The sequence below is a fragment of the Dendrobates tinctorius genome, unplaced genomic scaffold (assembly GCF_039654945.1).
Source record: "Dendrobates tinctorius isolate UK_male_01 unplaced genomic scaffold, ASM3965494v1 ptg000040l, whole genome shotgun sequence".
NCBI classification, from domain to species: domain Eukaryota; kingdom Metazoa; phylum Chordata; class Amphibia; order Anura; family Dendrobatidae; genus Dendrobates; species Dendrobates tinctorius.
The window spans coordinates 16868186-16886673 of record NW_027361708.1 but is presented as its reverse complement, the minus strand read 5'-3'; the positions used below and the strand labels follow the sequence as shown (position 1 = coordinate 16886673).

Here is an 18488-nt window from a genome sequence, read left to right as displayed (position 1 = left end):
TACTTTATCCTACAGTTGCACTTTTGTTATGGTAAATACTGGCCGATTTCCAGTATGTCAGTCTATGAACTAGTATTTCATAGCATGTGAGCCCAATGCTTGATCCCCTTATAGCAGCATTCTGGCCAACTGTGTGTGCATGAGGAGGGAGTTGACAAGCTAGCAGGCGGCTAGAATCATTGTCGTTTGGAGCGCGATGCAGCGTGATGTCACGTTGGTCAGTACGGATCTCAATGTAGGCCAAACCTCAGATCAGAAGCGTTTTGGAAACTCCTGTTTTTTTCTTTTTTCTACTTTTTTCATGTAATATACTCTTAGCAACAAGTGGATTTATCACATTATTTGCTGCTTATAGAGAAGGAATTTTGTACCGTTATTGTGGATACCTAAACATAACAATAACCAGAGTAATGTAAAAGAAAAAAACACAGCTAAGAATGTGGTAGCCGCACACAACAGCATTACCACCTCTGGCTCCAGTCGGCGGGGCAGTAGTAGAACCAAACGCACATCATAATTGGCCTCCTTTCCCACTAGCAGGCTTATTAGCGAGGAGCAAATGGATGGTGCTCTATTTGTCTCAGTCAATGCACGATAATGTGACCACTAGGGTGACCGAATCTCATATGGGGGGGAAAAAATGTCAGAATCTTGTTCGTCTGGACCCCACAAAACGATTCCCCTTTCCAGATATTGAGAGAGCCAAAATTTGAGCTCGATCAAACGACGTTAACCCGTGCCGCTCGTCGCGCAAAGTTTGAAAAAATCCAAATTGAGGTATTTTAAGATTTAGGTATTTTGCATAGTCTGTTAGACTATAAAGAATGTGACAACAACATTGCAGAAATAGCCCTGACCAAATTTTCGAACCATTTGTGGTATTTGAATGCAGAGTTGGTGGGATTATCGTTTTTTGATCCCACCATTACAGACAATGAAAAGTTGTTAATGGCTAATAAATTGCTCAGTAGCACAGATGAACCATCAGAGCACGCTAACCTACATGAGTTGATAATTTTACATAGTTATCTAATCTATTCTAGAGCTTTTGTTAAAGTAGTTTTTGAAACGTCAGAATATAATGCTCGGCATTTGCTTACAACTTGCAGGACATATTGCTTTTGTTCTTCATCTTTTGTCAGAAGGTCGTTAAAGTCGGTTACTTCCTACCTCTTTTAATTTTTCTTTCCTAACTTTTGGATTTACAACCCTAGCATGCTCTGATGGTTCATCTGTGCTACTGAGCAATTTATTAGCCATTAACAACTTTTCATTGTCTGTAATGGTGGGATCAAAAAACGATAATCCCACCAACTCTGCATTCAAATACCACAAATGGTTCGAAAATTTGGTCAGGGCTATATCTGCAATGTTGTTGTCACATTCTTTATAGTCTAACAGACTTTGCAAAATACCTAAATCTTAAAATACCTCAATTTGGATTTTTTCAAACTTTGAGCGACGAGCGGCACGGGTTAACGTCGTTTGATCGAGCTCAAATTTTGGCTATCTCAATATCTGGAAAGGGGAATCGTTTTGTGGGGTCCAGACGGACAAAATTCCGACATCGATTTTTTTGCGGTCACCCTAGTGACCACTGACAGTGACACCGTCAGTTTGAGTCAATGTTTGGTATAGTTCTCTGCTGCCCTAAAATAGCTGTTGCAATTCCTCCCATAGCTGTTATAAAAGCTATGGTAGTTCCTTCCTTATTGACTGCACAATACCATGTGGTCACGATCCATGCAATCTTCTGCAATGTGTAAAATGGAGGTGGGTAGTATTTTGGTGACTCACTTGAATTACAAATTGTTCCAATTCATCAGGACATTTCCTAAAATTTGATATGTTTGATTTGTATCAAATCGTTTTGCTTATTTCCAGTTTCCAAGTAAGCAGCTGCTTCACTATTCCATACAACTGCCATTCAAGAAAACCAGTTTTTTTCAGGCATTGTTCTTTTAGTCATTTTGTAGTGTTTGCTTACTACACACTGGTACTAATAATAGTACTGTAATCTTATGATGGTTTGTCCAGCTTCTTAAGGCCCCGTTACACGCTTCAATGTCCCAGCGATCCCACCAACAATCCGATGTGGATGGGATTGCTGGGACAAAGTTAGCTGATCACTGGTGAGCTGTCACATAGGCAGACTCCTCACCAGTGATCAGGACCAGCGAGCATGCTGGTATCCAGGGTAAACAGAGGGGAAACTAAGCGCTGCGGGGCGCTTAGTTACCCACTGTTTACCATGGATACCAGCTCCCAGCGTCTGCTGTATAGCGCTGGGAGCTCGCTGATCGCTGGTCTCTCGCTTTCACATGCAGCGATGTGTGCTGCCCAGCGGGAGACCAACGATAGATTTATGGCCCAAACCATTAGGCAACGATTAGCCAACTGATCGTTGATCGATGCTATGTGTCACACGCAAGAATGTCGTTTCGACATCACTGCAATGTCACCAAACTGGTGACGTTGCAACGATATCGTTCACAATATTGTTGCGCTTACTGGGCCTTTAGACTCTATCAATGCGGAACCTCATTTTATACAATCTCTATATGTTTTCAATTGTTTTAACAAGGTGGAAAAGAGAACCTTACACTGTCAGAAGTTCTGAACCAAGCCAAGCTGCCAATTATTGATACAAAAACATGCAAACAGAAAAAATTCTGGGGTGAAAGGGTTCGGGAGTCAATGATCTGTGCTGGGTTTCGAGACATTGGAGGATCCCCTGCTGCCTGCCAGGTAATTAACACATCATAGTTTCTTAGCCGTTGAAACGTACTTGTCATTTGGATGGAAATTATAAAAACATGAAAATCCTACAGAGAGTATGTTAGGCTAGATTCACACATATAAAATGTAGTCTGCTGGTTTTGTTGGCTTCCCAGGAAATAAAGGATTCCTGAATCGACTAAGTCACTTTGGATACTGTCTGGCCTCTGTCCTGGCAGTGTACCATATAACTTTTTCAGACAAAAGCGTAGCAGGCCACGTTTCTTTACATGAGTGAAAATGATGAACACTAGACAGAGGCAAAACAATGTCCACAGTGACCCCGTCGGCTTCATTGAATTGAATGACTTCTTCTGGATTTCAACCAGTCTTGTTATTCAGAGATTCCAACAGAAATCCTGGCGTAGTGTTCAGTGGAGAGCACAGTGTGTGTGTGTGTGCATCTAATCTTACTTGTGTCTTTTGCCACTTTTCATGCAGCCTAGCTGTTTTAATACCTCATCCAACTGTTTGATCATCTAACAGGATTACTTGCAGTTCTCTCATGCGTAATGAGTGTTTACCCTGCTAGCTGAGCATGCCAACAGAATATTCTCTAACTTTTTTCCCATCGGTTTCCACAATGCATTGCTAATGTACAATAAAAACTTACAGTGGCAAGTGCGATACAGGTGAGGAAAAATGTAACAACCAAGGCTGGGATGAAGAGAAAACAGGAGAATAGAAATGCTAGGGTATGTGCACACGTTGCGGATTAGCCTGCAGATTTTTCTGCAGAGTATCCGCATCTCTTGGCAGAAAACACAGGCTAAAACGCTTGCTTTTTTCCTGCGGAATTGATGCGGATGCCTTGCGGTTTTCATTGCGATTTTGGCTATTTGGATTTGGTGTTTGAACGTTCTAATTTTACTTTGTGGCTCTGGGGGAGAGAGAGAGGTTGTCATACAGGGGATAACGCACAACCACTCTCAGACATACTAAGAACTTGAATAAATTCATGGGAGGTTTACATAGGCCAAAATGGTGACTCACCCTGCAACAAAAGCCCTTTACATAGTTTTGTCAGCAGGAATTAGGAAGTTATGGAGCTCAGAAATGGTAACATCAAAACATGATTATCATTTTAAGTAATTGTAAAAGTGGGTGTTGTAAAACATAAAAACTATACCAATTAGGCATCCCAGTAATCATACTGTCCAAGTTACCATGTCAGTAATACTTCATAATGAACTCAAACAATATTGGAGTTGTTCTTTTTTTTCCCCACTCATCACGCAAAAAAACCCTCAAAAGTTTAATTGAAACCCCAAAATCTTGTCATAATCTAATTCAATACTGGCCCAGATGATTAAAATACCCAACAATTTTTCACCCCCAAAAAATGCTGTGCCACATAGGTGACCTCCATACATGTAGCAAGGTTGATGACATTTTGGACCCCTGTCCTGCATATTAAACTAGAGAATGAGCTAATGTTTATGCAACACTGTAGCACAGATATTGTTAGAATACTGGCGGAATATGGCTGGAATCCAATGGCCGAAGACATACGAGCAGGAACAGCAATCGCAGTTGGAGTTCTTAATTGTAGCATTTTGTAGGAAATAATCCAGAGAGCAGTGAAAATAGTCTGGGTAAGACAATTCTAGGAGCTGGAGACTGGAATTAGACAGAAGTCTAGACACAATACTCAAGCAATGAGTGAGAGTTCTATGTGGCTTTAAGTAGGCTCAAGCAGGAAACAAGATAGCATCCACAGGTTCAATATTGGCCATCTTAATAAAGGGCGATAGCAGCACACAATAACAGCCTCCAGTGGTAAGAAGTGAAATTGCAGCATAATTTAATAAAGTGAATAACAGCAGGCACTAGTGGTCAATCCGCAGAAGGACAACAGAAATATATCTCAAATGTTCACGGGGCTCTTTTACCAATTAGTCATGCTAAAACCAAAAGACATGAACTTGTATAAGTTGGTATGCATGGCACGTATAGGAGCATGTTCACACTGGCTCGGTCCTTATTCACTTTACTTCATTAGATAAATGGTAAGGTTTTAATAATAGAGGTTAGGACCGTTCCGTGTAAGGTCACCGTGAAGGGGTGAGATGGCTTTTACTTTTTTTTATCAAAACAATGTTAGCTAAGTAACTTATGTTATTTTCCTGCACTATTGCTATTTATTTACTTACTGCAGGGTATTTGCTCATTAAGGTTTTATCTTAGGTTTTGTCTAATTAGTCATGCCTTAAGGCCCCGTCACACATAAAGATGCACCAGCGATCCCGACAACGATACGACCTTGTTAGGATCGCTGGCGCATCACTACATGTTCGCTGGTGAGCTGCCAAACAGGCAGCTTCACCAGCGATCAGCACCAGCGAGGACGCTGGCCTCTAAGATAAATATCGGGTTACTAAGTGGCGCATGTCAATTAGTTACCCGATGTGTACCTTAGAAACCTGCGTGCTCGTGCCGGGAGCTGCCAGCATGCAGGTTTCTAAGGTTCACATCAGGTAACTAAGTGACGCGCGCTGCTTAGTAACCCGATATTTACCTTAGAGACCTGTTCCCAGCACCTGCTTAGAGCGCTGGGAGCGTCGCTGATCGTTGGCTCCCACTGCCACACGCAGCGATGCGCGCTGGCCAGCGGGAGACCAGCAATCAAAAAATGGCCCAGGCCGATCAAGCACAATCAGCAATACCCAGCGGGGGGGCCAGTCGCTGATCCCCGTCACACACAGCGATCTCGCTGGCAAGATCGCTGTGGCGTCACAAAATCAGCAATCTCGCTAGCGAGATCACTGTGTGTGACGGGGCCTTTATGCCCAGGCAAAAGATTGGTGGTCACATTTAGTGAGTTTTGAATAACAGAAAACACAAGCTTTATGTAAAGCTAGGCACAATTTATTGGGCAATGAAATTACACGTGTGTAAAAAATGCAAAATAAATTCTGCAACATTTCCTGTGCTCCATTTCCTGGAATGCACTTGTGTGGTCTAAATACTTACTACACCCCTATGTGAATTCAATCAGAGGTAAAGTTTCCAAAACAGGGTCACCTCTGGGGAGATTCTTCTATACTGGTACCTAAGAGATTGAAAATGCGATAAGACCCCTGAATACTATTCTCCTACCAATTTGCCACCATATATGTGCCTTACTCTGCGAGATTTACATAACAAAATGTGTGGGTTTTTTTCCTGTTACTTTTTTTTTTAAATGACAAATTTGGGGCTACACATCATTTCACTGGAAAAAATATAATTTTTCATCTCCATAGTTCAATGTTATAAAATTCTGTGGAATGCTTGTGAGGTCAAAATAATCATTATACTCCAAGGTAAATTCATTGAGGGGTGTAGATTCCAAAATGTTGTCACTTTTGGGTTTGTTTCTCTGTTCTGGCACCTCAACTGGTCTTCAACTGCCCCATGCAATGTAGGGATTTTCTTTTATTGACTGATTTCAAAGTGAAAAACATTAACTAAATGTTAAAAATAAGTACAAAGGTATTACCACACTTGAGTAGTATTGCTAATACAAATAATGTATGCTTTTTGTACTACTATTTGTGGTGAAAATGAAAAATTTGGCTTAAAACTAAATTGTAATGGTGTAGTGTCGGTGGTGGGGTGCCGAGCTGGGGGGGTGATAGGGGGTGGTCCCACTTCTTACCGCGCAGAGATGATACAGAGACACGATGAGGCAGATTCTGGGTGCAACAGGTCCAAGTTTATTTCACACCGTCCGACTGACGGTCCTCGCGGTACACCGCGATATCTCTCTCTGCCCTCCGTGTTCAGGGCCGCTTCAACACCGTATGTTACACAAGGGACGTACTTACACGTCACGTCCCGTCTCACACTGTGACAATCCTGACAGCTCGGTTACTGTGGCCGCCTTAGGCCCGTACACCAACAGCACTTTACTAATCAGTCTCGTCGTTATACATACGGTGTCTTCCACCCAGAGCCTTGTCTCTGCTGCAGTCCTTCCCTGTCAGGACCACCCCCCTGACGTTTCCTCTCCTCAGTCCCCCTGGTCGGATTCTCCTCAGGGCACACAGACTGGCGAAGTCCTCCTGTCACCTGGGCTCCCCCTGGGGACTGGAACCTTCTGGAACCCTCCCTCAGAATTTATAACTTCCCCGGTTCCTTGAAACTGTCACTAACTGTCACCACGCCCCCCATGACCAACGGTTTCTAAAGCCCTAAGCTGCTGTAAAGTCCTTTGCTCACACTCCACCCTGCCATCTAATGGTCATCCCAAGGTACTGCACGTCCACTACACTTTCCTAGTTGTTTCCCCACTGTAATCACTGACTCCTACCTACACTGTGCAAACCTATCTTTCTTCACTCTGACTAGTCCGTCCGTCCGTCAGGTCACCTTCCCTACACTCCCCCTTCCTTTGTCCATTGTCGTCCTCGACAATCGTCATCCCTGCCTTCGTCGTTCTGAATCTACACCTACGTTCTGTTGTCGGACCAGAAGTTGAGCCAAACCCACTATCCGCGGGGGCCGAACCATACTGGGAGCACTATGCTCTGAGCAGCCTACTGCTACTCACCAGCGCGCACGCCACATGACAACGCCTTTCAAATTGGGCAAGGTACACCCGTATTCTCTCTACGGCGTGTATCTTTCCCCTACTCTCCCCTACTGTTACCTTTCACTATCCGGTACGCCATGATCGAGGCCACTCACCTACCAGATCATTGCCGGTGCCCGCCTTTCCTTCTTCAGGGGTGTCCGTGGTGTTGGGGACCTGACCTAGGACGGCTGTCTTTCTCACGTCTTCCCACTCATTTTCCTTCTTTCAATTACATGTCATGGTCGGCGTCCCGGTCTCCCAGACCTCAACTCTTAGATCCCTACCGGATCTCACACTTTCTTTTGGTCCCGCAGACCTTCCCGCACTCGGACCTGTTGCATTTTACTTTGCATATTATACATCATACAACTTTATAATAGCACAAGTACCCCATTTTTTTATAATTTTTTTTTTTCATTTTCTCTTGCTTTTAAAACCAAAATATAACATAACATTGCATTTCCTCTTTCTTCCTCCCCCCCTTCCTTGGACCTGGACACTCCTCCACTTTTCCGTATCCCCGTTCTGTCAGGTAAACATATTTTCGTATATAAAGAACATAGAAAGAAGAAAGAAAGAGAGAGAGAAAATAGTTGTATCAGTTAAACAACAACAAAACTTTTTTCTAAATGCAACTGTCCTTATAATCTGCACAACGGTGCATCGAACTCCTGACAGTCTATACCACTCTCAATGGACAGAGGTGAGGGCTCCACGGGGATACTGAGGGTGTCCATTCAAGTCCTCTTCTTTTCCATGACGGCCTCTCCTTGAGTGTGGAGCAGGTTCCACACTTCCTGCTCCCGGGCCTTTTTCTTCCTGATCACCTCCGCTTCCCACACGGAGGGAACAGCACGGGCCCTGGAGTCCGGTGGGCGGGACTCCACTGAAAAAGACCGCAAGACAGAAACGGCCGAAGATTTCTGCGGCCCAGCAGCCGCTGGGGTCAGGTGGCAAATGGGGACAACCGGGTCCTCAGGGGCTGGAATCACAGGGCCCGCTAAATCGGTCGCAGCCGACTCCAGCAGCGGCATAACCGCGGCCTCAGGACAGGCCGCATCCACTACTTCCAACGGAGTCGGAGTAACGGCCGATTTCAACAATGCAGCTGCTATTAGCAGGGAAAGCGCAGCAGCATCTTCTTTGGGTGAGCTCTGCACTGGTGACTCCGGGCGGGGTAGTTCGGGGACATGAGCGGGGACCTCGCTCAGCTCTGCATACACCACGGGGCCCGTGGTAACTAGGCCTTCCGGTGCGCAGGGGGCCGCGTGCTGCAGCAGAATGGTGGGGGCCGCTTGCGGAGGCACTGGTAGGGCCGGGGGTACTCTCACCTTCCCTGGCGCTGCGGCCTCCGTTCCATCATCACGCGGTTTCCCCCGCAGCCTCCGTTCCTTGCTCCACTGTCCTGCGGGCCTTCCCTCCGGACTCGGGGGCTCCGCTGAGAAGTCCTCTGCTGGTATTGGTGGCAGCCGTTCTCGCTGACTCCCCTCAGGCTCCGCTCCCCGGCTCAGCATCCCGCTGCCTGCCCGTAAATCTGAAGATGACTTCTGGTGCAGCTCCATCTCTCGCCGCCATTGCCACTCTAGGCGGCCGATGCCCCGACACCCGCAGCATCTCATACCGTCCGTTGGGCAGCACTCGAATGGCGTCAGACAGCCGCAGCCAAGTTTTTCTTCTGTGCCACTACTCCTGCTGGGTGGGGCGTTGGCAGACCTTTCCATCCATCTGCCAGGGTCCAATATATGGAAACGTCGGTCTCCGGGCATATACTGCTTCCTTTTGGGGTACGTTGGAGGGGGTCCCAGTCCATTCTGAACAACTGCAAACACCCGGACCTCTCCTCTGCGCTGAAGTAATACCGCCATCTTGGGCAGAATCAGCTACTGCCTTGGATCCTCTGCAAGCAACACAGATCCGACACAGCGTCCCAATTTGTAATCCACAGGTCAGTAATTTTTAGTCCACAGGTGTTTATAATCCGAAATAGAGCAGTCCAAGTTTTCCTCAGTCCTTCAGTTGCAGGCCTGCCGCAGAAGATAGCGTATTAGCAGCGGCGATCCTGCCGACTACGCCAAATGTAGTGTCGGTGGTGGGGTGCCGAGCTGGGGGGGTGATAGGGGGTGGTCCCACTTCTTACCGCGCAGAGATGATACAGAGACACGATGAGGCAGATTCTGGGTGCAACAGGTCCAAGTTTATTTCACACCGTCCGACTGACGGTCCTCGCGGTACACCGCGATATCTCTCTCTGCCCTCCGTGTTCAGGGCCGCTTCAACACCGTATGTTACACAAGGGACGTACTTACACGTCACGTCCCGTCTCACACTGTGACAATCCTGACAGCTCGGTTACTGTGGCCGCCTTAGGCCCGTACACCAACAGCACTTTACTAATCAGTCTCGTCGTTATACATACGGTGTCTTCCACCCAGAGCCTTGTCTCTGCTGCGGTCCTTCCCTGTCAGGACCACCCCCCTGACGTTTCCTCTCCTCAGTCCCCCTGGTCGGATTCTCCTCAGGGCACACAGACTGGCGAAGTCCTCCTGTCACCTGGGCTCCCCCTGGGGACTGGAACCTTCTGGAACCCTCCCTCAGAATTTATAACTTCCCCGGTTCCTTGAAACTGTCACTAACTGTCACCACGCCCCCCATGACCAACGGTTTCTAAAGCCCTAAGCTGCTGTAAAGTCCTTTGCTCACACTCCACCCTGCCATCTAATGGTCATCCCAAGGTACTGCACGTCCACTACACTTTCCTAGTTGTTTCCCCACTGTAATCACTGACTCCTACCTACACTGTGCAAACCTATCTTTCTTCACTCTGACTAGTCCGTCCGTCCGTCAGGTCACCTTCCCTACAATGGTAAAAAATAGAATTTTTACATTTTTCATTCCACGTTGCATGAAACACTTGAAACACATTAGAGCTGAAGGAAAAGATTTGCAGGATACAGGTCTGGCATCCATGTCAGTACTTCATGGCCGTTGGAAAAATTGCGTCGCTAGGGCCTAGTAATATCAAGAGGAGCCCAAGATGCTGTCATTCGAGTACTGGCTGAAGACATTTGCACTGCCTTGGCTGCCACGGAGTACCAATGTCGAAACAGTACCAGTATCCTGCAAATATTTTTGCTGTATTCCGGCCAACATAAAGTACCAGTACTTCTTGAATATTATTTTGAGCACTTCAAAGGAGCAGTTTTTAAAATGAGGTGAAATATGGGGGTTCTTACAATATATTGGACCCTGAAGACCACGTTGAAGGAAAATATTAAACATTGTTGCCAATCTAAGTTTTCTAGCATCCTAAAAAATAAAAATATGTAATGCCAACATAAGAGAGACATATAGTAAATCTTATTTATTGCCTATTTTGTGCTGAACAACTGTTTTAAGGACTAAAAAATTAAGTTTGAAAGTTATTCATTTTTCAAAAACTGTGGAAAAAATTTAGATATTTTCTTAAATGAAGGCAAATGTAGGGGGGAGGGGATTTACAATGTATAGGGCCTTCAAAACCACTTCAAAGGAAAATGTGCAACATTTCTAGCTAAATTAAGTATTCTACCTGCTAAAAATATAAGTATGGAAAGTAAATGTAAAGTGAACATATAATTCAACTTATTTCCTGAACATTTTCTGCTGTAATACTGTTTAAATGGCTTAAAAATTGAAAATTTAAAGATTGCTAATTTTCTACACTTCTTTGGCAAATTTGAGATGTTTTCCTAAATAAAGACAAAGAATAGAGTTCTAAATTTACCACTAACATAAGTCTCAGAATCGCTGGGATAGGTAGACGCATTCAAAAGTATATGTACATAAAGTAACATATGGTATGTCAGATTGTCAGATATGAAAAATAGGGCTGTATCCTGATACAAAATAGCTAAAACTTGAAGTGACAGGAAGGGTTTAAGTCCACTGAACTAACACATATTAAAGAGCTAGCAATTGCTTTTCCATACAATAACGAAGTTAAAAAAGAAAATGAACAATCTAGTAGCATTACATAGAAAAATAAGAATTTTTTTATAGCTGCTATCTAGTTTTCACAAAAGCTGTCAGCTGGTGCAGTAGACTCAATGGGAAACTGTCATGGTCACGTGTGTCTGGACGCAGATGATACCACAAGGCGAACCCATAACACACGTGACCCTGGATACAGCGCCTCCAGTGGGGCGAATTTAAATAATAAAACGTGCAGATGGATACACCGCCTCCACCTGGCGAATTTAGGTATTACACGTTAATAAACATTCTGGAAACCCCGCCTCCAGTACGGCGAATTTAAATAATAAGGGGGACCTGGGAAACATTAACAGTGGTGGGCCCTGCGATAGGGAAAAGGGAATTGGAGACCTCCTGAGCTCCCCTGAGCCAGTGTCCCTGCACTCCTAACGTTCCCTATGCCGGTTCCGCACCGGGCGCCGCACGCGTACCTCAACGCCCTTGCTCGCCCTGACCCTAAACCCTCACTAGGGAATTGGTCGGTGCGGAAACTAATCCCACCACTGCACTAACAACACACATGAGGGAAAGAGACAATACAGGGGGACACCACTTAGCTTTATGCTCTGTGCTTATGCTCCTGCAACAGAGCCCTCCACCTGCGTGCGTCTTCTCCTCCACCCGGATCCATCACCATAACAGGATCCTTCACCATAGTGCAGCCTTGGAGCAGAGTCCACCACCAGTTGTTGCTGCTTAGTAAAAGAGTCCCAAAGATGAGTTCAGCTTCTGACACGAAGTCAAGCATGCTTGAGTCCAGCTCAGCAGCCAAGTCCCACATGGTGAGTGCCACTCTCCATAGTCGCCACTCCACCAGTCCATGCAGACACTTCCCGCTGACACCATCACTGCGACCCCACCACGCCATGCCAGCCCTTCGTCCAGACACCATAGCTGACACACATCCCCCCTGGCTAAGCTGCGCAGGACTCCTCCTCAGCTCCATCCTTCCACCAGGCTCTCACCAACTCAGAATCCATGAAAGAATGAATATCACCAGCCGTGATTACACACCCTGAGACTCCTTAATAGAGCCCCACACCTGATTCCTAATTACGTGCACATTAAACTGAAACCCTAAGGTGTAATACCACTAACCACCACCGGGGACAGTCAAGTCACCTTGGCAACTTGCCAAAAAGAAAAAAAGTTCACTCTGTGCTTTTAAAACTGTCAGATCACTTCAGATCATGACAGAAACTTTTTCAAGTACATGTTGACTTCCCATGATCTGCTTCGGATAAGCTGGCCATAAACTGTTAGACAGACAAGATGGGTCTGTCATTAAAGCTCCCACTTCACTAACAAAACTGTTCAATAAAACGTTCTGTTCCAAATGTTTGTGGAAATCTTAAAATATGTAGTAAATTGCTCATATACTCCATACCACTATCAAAACATGCAGAAGCATACATGACATGGAGACTTTGTTGTCTACAGGGTGACTCAGGAGGGCCTCTTGTATGTCAAAATGGACGAGAAAGATGGGAAGTCCATGGTATCGTCAGCTTTGGACCCATAGGTTGCACAGTAGAGAACAAACCAAGTGTCTTCACCAGGACTTCGACATATATACCTTGGATTGAGGCCACAAGGATTCGTGATTTCTTCTTACACTAATAGAAGGAGCAAATGTTTAAAGTTGGCATCTGTTCAAATCTTGGATTGTAAAAGGGATTTATGCTTTTTTCTTCATAGCAAGGATTTGGTCTTATCAAACAAAACACTTTGTATGTAAATCATCTTCAGCAATGTTTGAGCTGCCAGTTATGTGTAGTATGAAAAATACCTGTAGGACAAAAGTGGATAAGACCTGTGTCATTTTTATGAGGGGTGGGGGAGTTGGAGGCACTGGCCCAGAGTGGGGGACGGTTTTGTTAAGCATTTAATGCTATGGGGCCATAAAATTTCACCCATAGCCATCACTACCTCTTCTTCTTCTTGAAGCAGCGCAGACATACAGTGAGTGCCTGCCAGTGGCCAGTGAACTAGATGCTAGCTAGTGGCAGCTTTGAAATCTTATTTGGTGTCAAAGGTTCCTATGCAAAGTGCAGCACTCAAGATAAGTCCATCATCGACTGCTACGCTCTGCAATAACCAATGACCAAGATGATAAAGCTTGAAGTAAAATGAAGTGAGTTTTGTCATCTTGGTCACTGTCTCTGCACAGCAGTTGATGACAAGCTCATCTTTACTGTTGTGCTTTGCATAGGCATAGAGCTGGATGATAAAACCCTGTACTATGCTCTCCCACAAGCTCCTTGACACCTGTCTAATACAATTTAAAATACTAAAGAGCAACGGAAAATTGCAGGCTTAAAAGATCATGCTGCTGGATTTTTAGTGTTCTTCATGTACTATTATAATCTTGTGTTTATGAAGCACCAGCATTTTGCATAGCACTCCTAGTAAATGTCATTATTAGGAGCAGACACTTTAGAATAAATTTGTATTTTATGTCTACATAAGTGCACAGATGAGAAACTGGGTCTGAGCAGAAAAAGTAAATTAATGTGCATGCAAAATGTAATTGCATATGAACACATGACCTTTACACAGAGAAAACCAAAAGCAAAACACAAAACAAATATCCTGGAATAAAGAAGTAAAAAAATATATTGGAAAAATTGCATGAAGGTAGTAGTAATAATAAGGGTATTTAGTTAACATAATTATGATCAAAATAATGTAGAAGCCATCCCGCCACGTCACGGCAACCCTTGTGGGACAGTCCTAACTCTTGTATTTAAAACCTTTCCACTTGTCAAGTGACGTAAATGTGAACAAGGACAGAGGGACTGAACCACCAGTAATAGTATAGGCCAGACAGGATGGATTTTCCAACTCAGAAACGGGGAGGTCACACCCTTATATGCACAGAATGCACAATGAAACAAATGAGAAACTGGGTCTGAGCAGAAAAAGTAAATTAATGTGCATGCAAAATGTAATTGCATATGAACACATGACCTTTACACAGAGAAAACCAAAAGCAAAACACAAAACAAATATCCTGGAATAAAAAAGTAAAAAAATATATTGCAAAAATTGCACGAAGGTAGTAGTAATAATAAGGGTATTTAGTTAACATAATTATGATCAAAATAATGTAGAAGCCATCCCGCCACGTCACGGCAACCCTTGTGGGACAGTCCTAACTCTTGTATTTAAAACCTTTCCACTTGTCAAGTGACGTAAATGTGAACAAGGACAGAGGGACTGAACCACCAGTAATAGTATAGGCCAGACAGGATGGATTTTCCAACTCAGAAACGGGGAGGTCACACCCTTATATGCACAGAATGCACAATGAAACAAATGAGAAACTGGGTCTGAGCAGAAAAAGTAAATTAATGTGCATGCAAAATGTAATTGCATATGAACACATGACCTTTACACAGAGAAAACCAAAAGCAAAACACAAAACAAATATCCTGGAATGGCGGGATGGCTTCTACATTATTTTGATCATAATTATGTTAACTAAATACCCTTATTATTACTACTACCTTCATGCAATTTTTGCAATATATTTTTTTACTTTTTTATTCCAGGATATTTGTTTTGTGTTTTGCTTTTGGTTTTCTCATAAGTGCACAGATGATGCCACAACTGAATGTCTGTAGAATATTACAGAATGTTAAACCATAACTTACCAAAGAAAATTTGTTAAGTCAGTTATTTTTTTTACCCAACTAACTACTGACTACGTTTTTTTTATTCCCCTTATGCGAGAAAACTATAAAATCTTAGAAGTAGAGATGAGCAGATCTTTTGAAATTTGAGTTCTCTGACTTTGCCAAATTTTCCCCAGAAGACTTAATTCACGGTGACCATAAGAGCTTACACTCTACAGCAGAGAGATGATCCCACTGTTTATAAGAGCTTACACTCTACAGGAGAGAGAGAGACAGAGGACCTTGCTGGTATAAGAGTTAACACTTCACAGCAGAGAGAGAGTGAGAGAGAGAGAGAGAGAGAGAGAGGGGACCCCACTGACCATAAGAGCTTGCACTCTACAGGAAAGAGAGGACCCCACTGACCATAAGAGCTTACACTCTACAGCAGAGAGAGAGAGGACCCAACTGACCATAAGAGCTTACACTCTACAGCAGAGAGAGGACCCCACTGACCATAAGAGCTTACACTCTACAGGAGAGAGACATAGGACCTTGCTGGTATAAGAGTTTACACTTCACAGCAGAGAGAGAGTGAGAGAGAGAGGGGACCCCACTGACCTTAAGAGCTTGCACTTTCCAGGAAAGAGGACCCCACTGACCATAAGAGCTTACACTCTACAGCAGAGAGAGAGGAACCCACTGACCGTAAGAGCTTACACTCTACAGGAGAGAGAGAGAGAGGACCCCACTGACCATAAGAGCTTACACTCTACAGGAGAGAGAGAGGACCCAACTGACCATAAGAGCTTACACTCTACAGTAGATAGAGAGAGGACCCCACTGACCATAAGAGCTTACACTCTACAGGAGAGAGAGAGGACCCCATTGACCACAAGAGCTTACACTCTACAACAGAGAGAGAGAGGACCCGACTGACCATAAGAGCTTACACTCTACAGGAGAGGACCCCACGGAACATAAGAGCTTACACTCCACAGGAGAGAGAGGACCCAACTGACCATAAGAGCTTACACTCTACAGCCGATAGAGAGAGGATCCCACTGACCATAAGAGCTTACACTCTACAGGAGAGAGACATAGGACCTTGCTGGTATAAGAGCTTACACTCTACAGGAAAGAGAGAGAGGTCCGAGCTGACCATAAGAGCTTACACTCTACAGGAGAGAGAGAGAGCGGACCCTGCTTACCATAAGAGGTTACACTCTACAGAAGAGAGAGAGAGAGGATCCCACTGACTATAAGAACTTACAATGTACAGGAGAGAGAGAGGACTCAGCTGACCATAACAGCTTACAATCTACAGGAGAGAGCCGACCCTGGTTACCATAAGAGCTTACACTCTACAGCAGAGAGACAGGACCCCACAGACCATAAGAGCTTACACTCTACAGCAGAGAGAGGGAGGACCCCACAGACCATAAGAGCTTACACTCTAAAGGAGAGAGAGAGCGGACCACACTGATAACAGCACTGTAAGAGAGATTTACTCTGTGACTCTGAAGATGGAAAACTCTGCCCCACAAACTGTGCTTCACTGGGAACCACTGATCTCAGATGGCCAAGGTACCCACCACCACTCCACAAAGTATGATAATCTGTGAAATGTCATAGCTTGAATCAAATCTCAAAATATGCAAAATTCACATAAAACTGCAAATTCAACTCAAACCTGATCCTTTGCTAAATGTTTCACGCATCTCTGCTTAGGAATATATTCACTTAAAAGGGAACCTGTTTTGGCCGCTATAAGATGCGGCCACTGCCTTTCAGGGCTTATCTACAGCATACTGTAGATAAGGCCCCGGTCTGACCTCAAAGATAAGAAAAATAAGTTTTATTATACTCACCAGGGGGGCGTCCCGGTCCAATGGGTGTCGCAGGTCCGGGTCCGGCAGAGCAAAGCACTGCAATACGCAGGTGCCAGGAAAGGTCAGAGAGGCCCAGTGCCTGCACACTACAGTACTGTGTCCTGCCCTCAACAGGGCAGAGAAGTACGCCTGCATAGAAGTGCGATGCTGGGAGCGATGGAGCAAGCAGGAGGGCGGCATTGCAAAAAGATGGGAGGCGCCCATCGGACCGGACAGCCACCCCGAGTAAGTATAATAAAACTTATTTTTCTTATCTTGCAGCATTATAGAATGCTGTAGATAAGCCCTGAAAGGCAGCGGCCGCATCTTATAGCGGACAAAACAGGAGACAGGTACACTTTAAAGGGGTTGCTTTTTTCTCCTTAAATTAATGTATCTGGAGGCTAAAAATCATTTTAGCAATTAGGTTTCATCAAAAATTTTCCACCATTTTTCTTCTATAGCCTCTGTGTAGTATTATGTAATACTGGCTGCAGAATGAGTTATCTAAGAAGCTGTGTGAGCTCTTTCTGACGAGGCGTTTGTAGCTCTTTTATCTGTCTTTTTCTGACCTGCTCTCAGCAGCATTATAACCACAGACCGTATCCAAGTTCAATGTTTAGGGAAACAAAGAGGCGGTAAAAGCCAAATTGTGCAAAATATTTAATGAAACTCAATTGCAAAAATGATTTCTAACCCAAAATACATGCCTTTTAAGTGGGAAAAATGTTCTCAAAAGTGAGCAACTCATTTAAGACCAGCCCATTTTAAACAAAACATTAATAGTGTAAGATGTGCCAAACTTATTACTATCATAGAATTAGTACATCATGAGCAGCTAAAGTGGCAAAATATGAAATCGATGGCTGCTATGAGCTGCTGTGCATGTCTGCTACAATTTGCACCGGTTTAAGGCATAAATCATAGTAGAATTAGACCAGGAGTTCCAACCCATCACAATAAGCTCCACTCACCTTTAGAAAACTAGCAAGAGCGACACAGGGTGGGTAAAAAAAACTGCACTTATAAACATTGTGCAAAATTCTGTGACTTATTAATGGCAACAAGCTGGCGTAGTGTCTTTCATAGAACCCTCAAAACTTTTGCTGGGAAAAGCAGCTAACAAGATCAATCGCTTTTGTTTTGTATTTTTGAGTACTATTAAAAAATTTAAAAAAAAACATTAAAATAATCAAAGCAATTATTTAAAACATATATAAAATCAACATTTTAATTGAGAGAGTTGAGTCTTTCATTATGAAAAGGGTTTTCTGTTTTCAGAAAGGTTGTGTCCCCAGACTTAGTTTTCCCAGAAAAAGTTTTGGGGAATCTATGAAAGACCCTAAGCCAGCATTGTGGCAATAAGAGTCATAGAATTTGCACAACTTTCCTGAAAACACCTTTAATCCATTTTATGTCTTAGGCTAGTTTCACACTAGCGCTTTTGAGCACAGCGACGGCCTGCGCACGGCCGCCGCTAAGCCCCGCCCCCTACCACGCCTCCACCGGTAGCTCCGCCTACCGGCGCATGACGCTGCATGCGTCCTATGTCCCCTATCTTTATCACTGGGGGTGCAGGCCGTGCGCAGTATGCGTTTGGCGGCGCATGCGTCCTTTTGATGGTGCGCCGACCTGCGCCAAACGCAACCTGCT

General features: G+C 44.3%; 1 protein-coding gene across 1 annotated transcript in view; it reads left to right on the top strand.

Annotated features, from left to right (window-relative positions):
• The window catches only part of LOC141088741 (elastase-1-like), a 53206-nt gene extending 40239 nt beyond the window's left edge, over window positions 1–12967 (top strand). Inside the window, exons 5-6 of the mRNA XM_073574918.1 lie at window positions 2585–2748; window positions 12788–12967. Coding sequence (XP_073431019.1) covers window positions 2585–2748; window positions 12788–12967 — 344 coding nt within the window. The remainder of the gene's footprint in view (window positions 1–2584; window positions 2749–12787) is intronic.
• Window positions 12968–18488: the final 5521 nt, after the last annotated feature.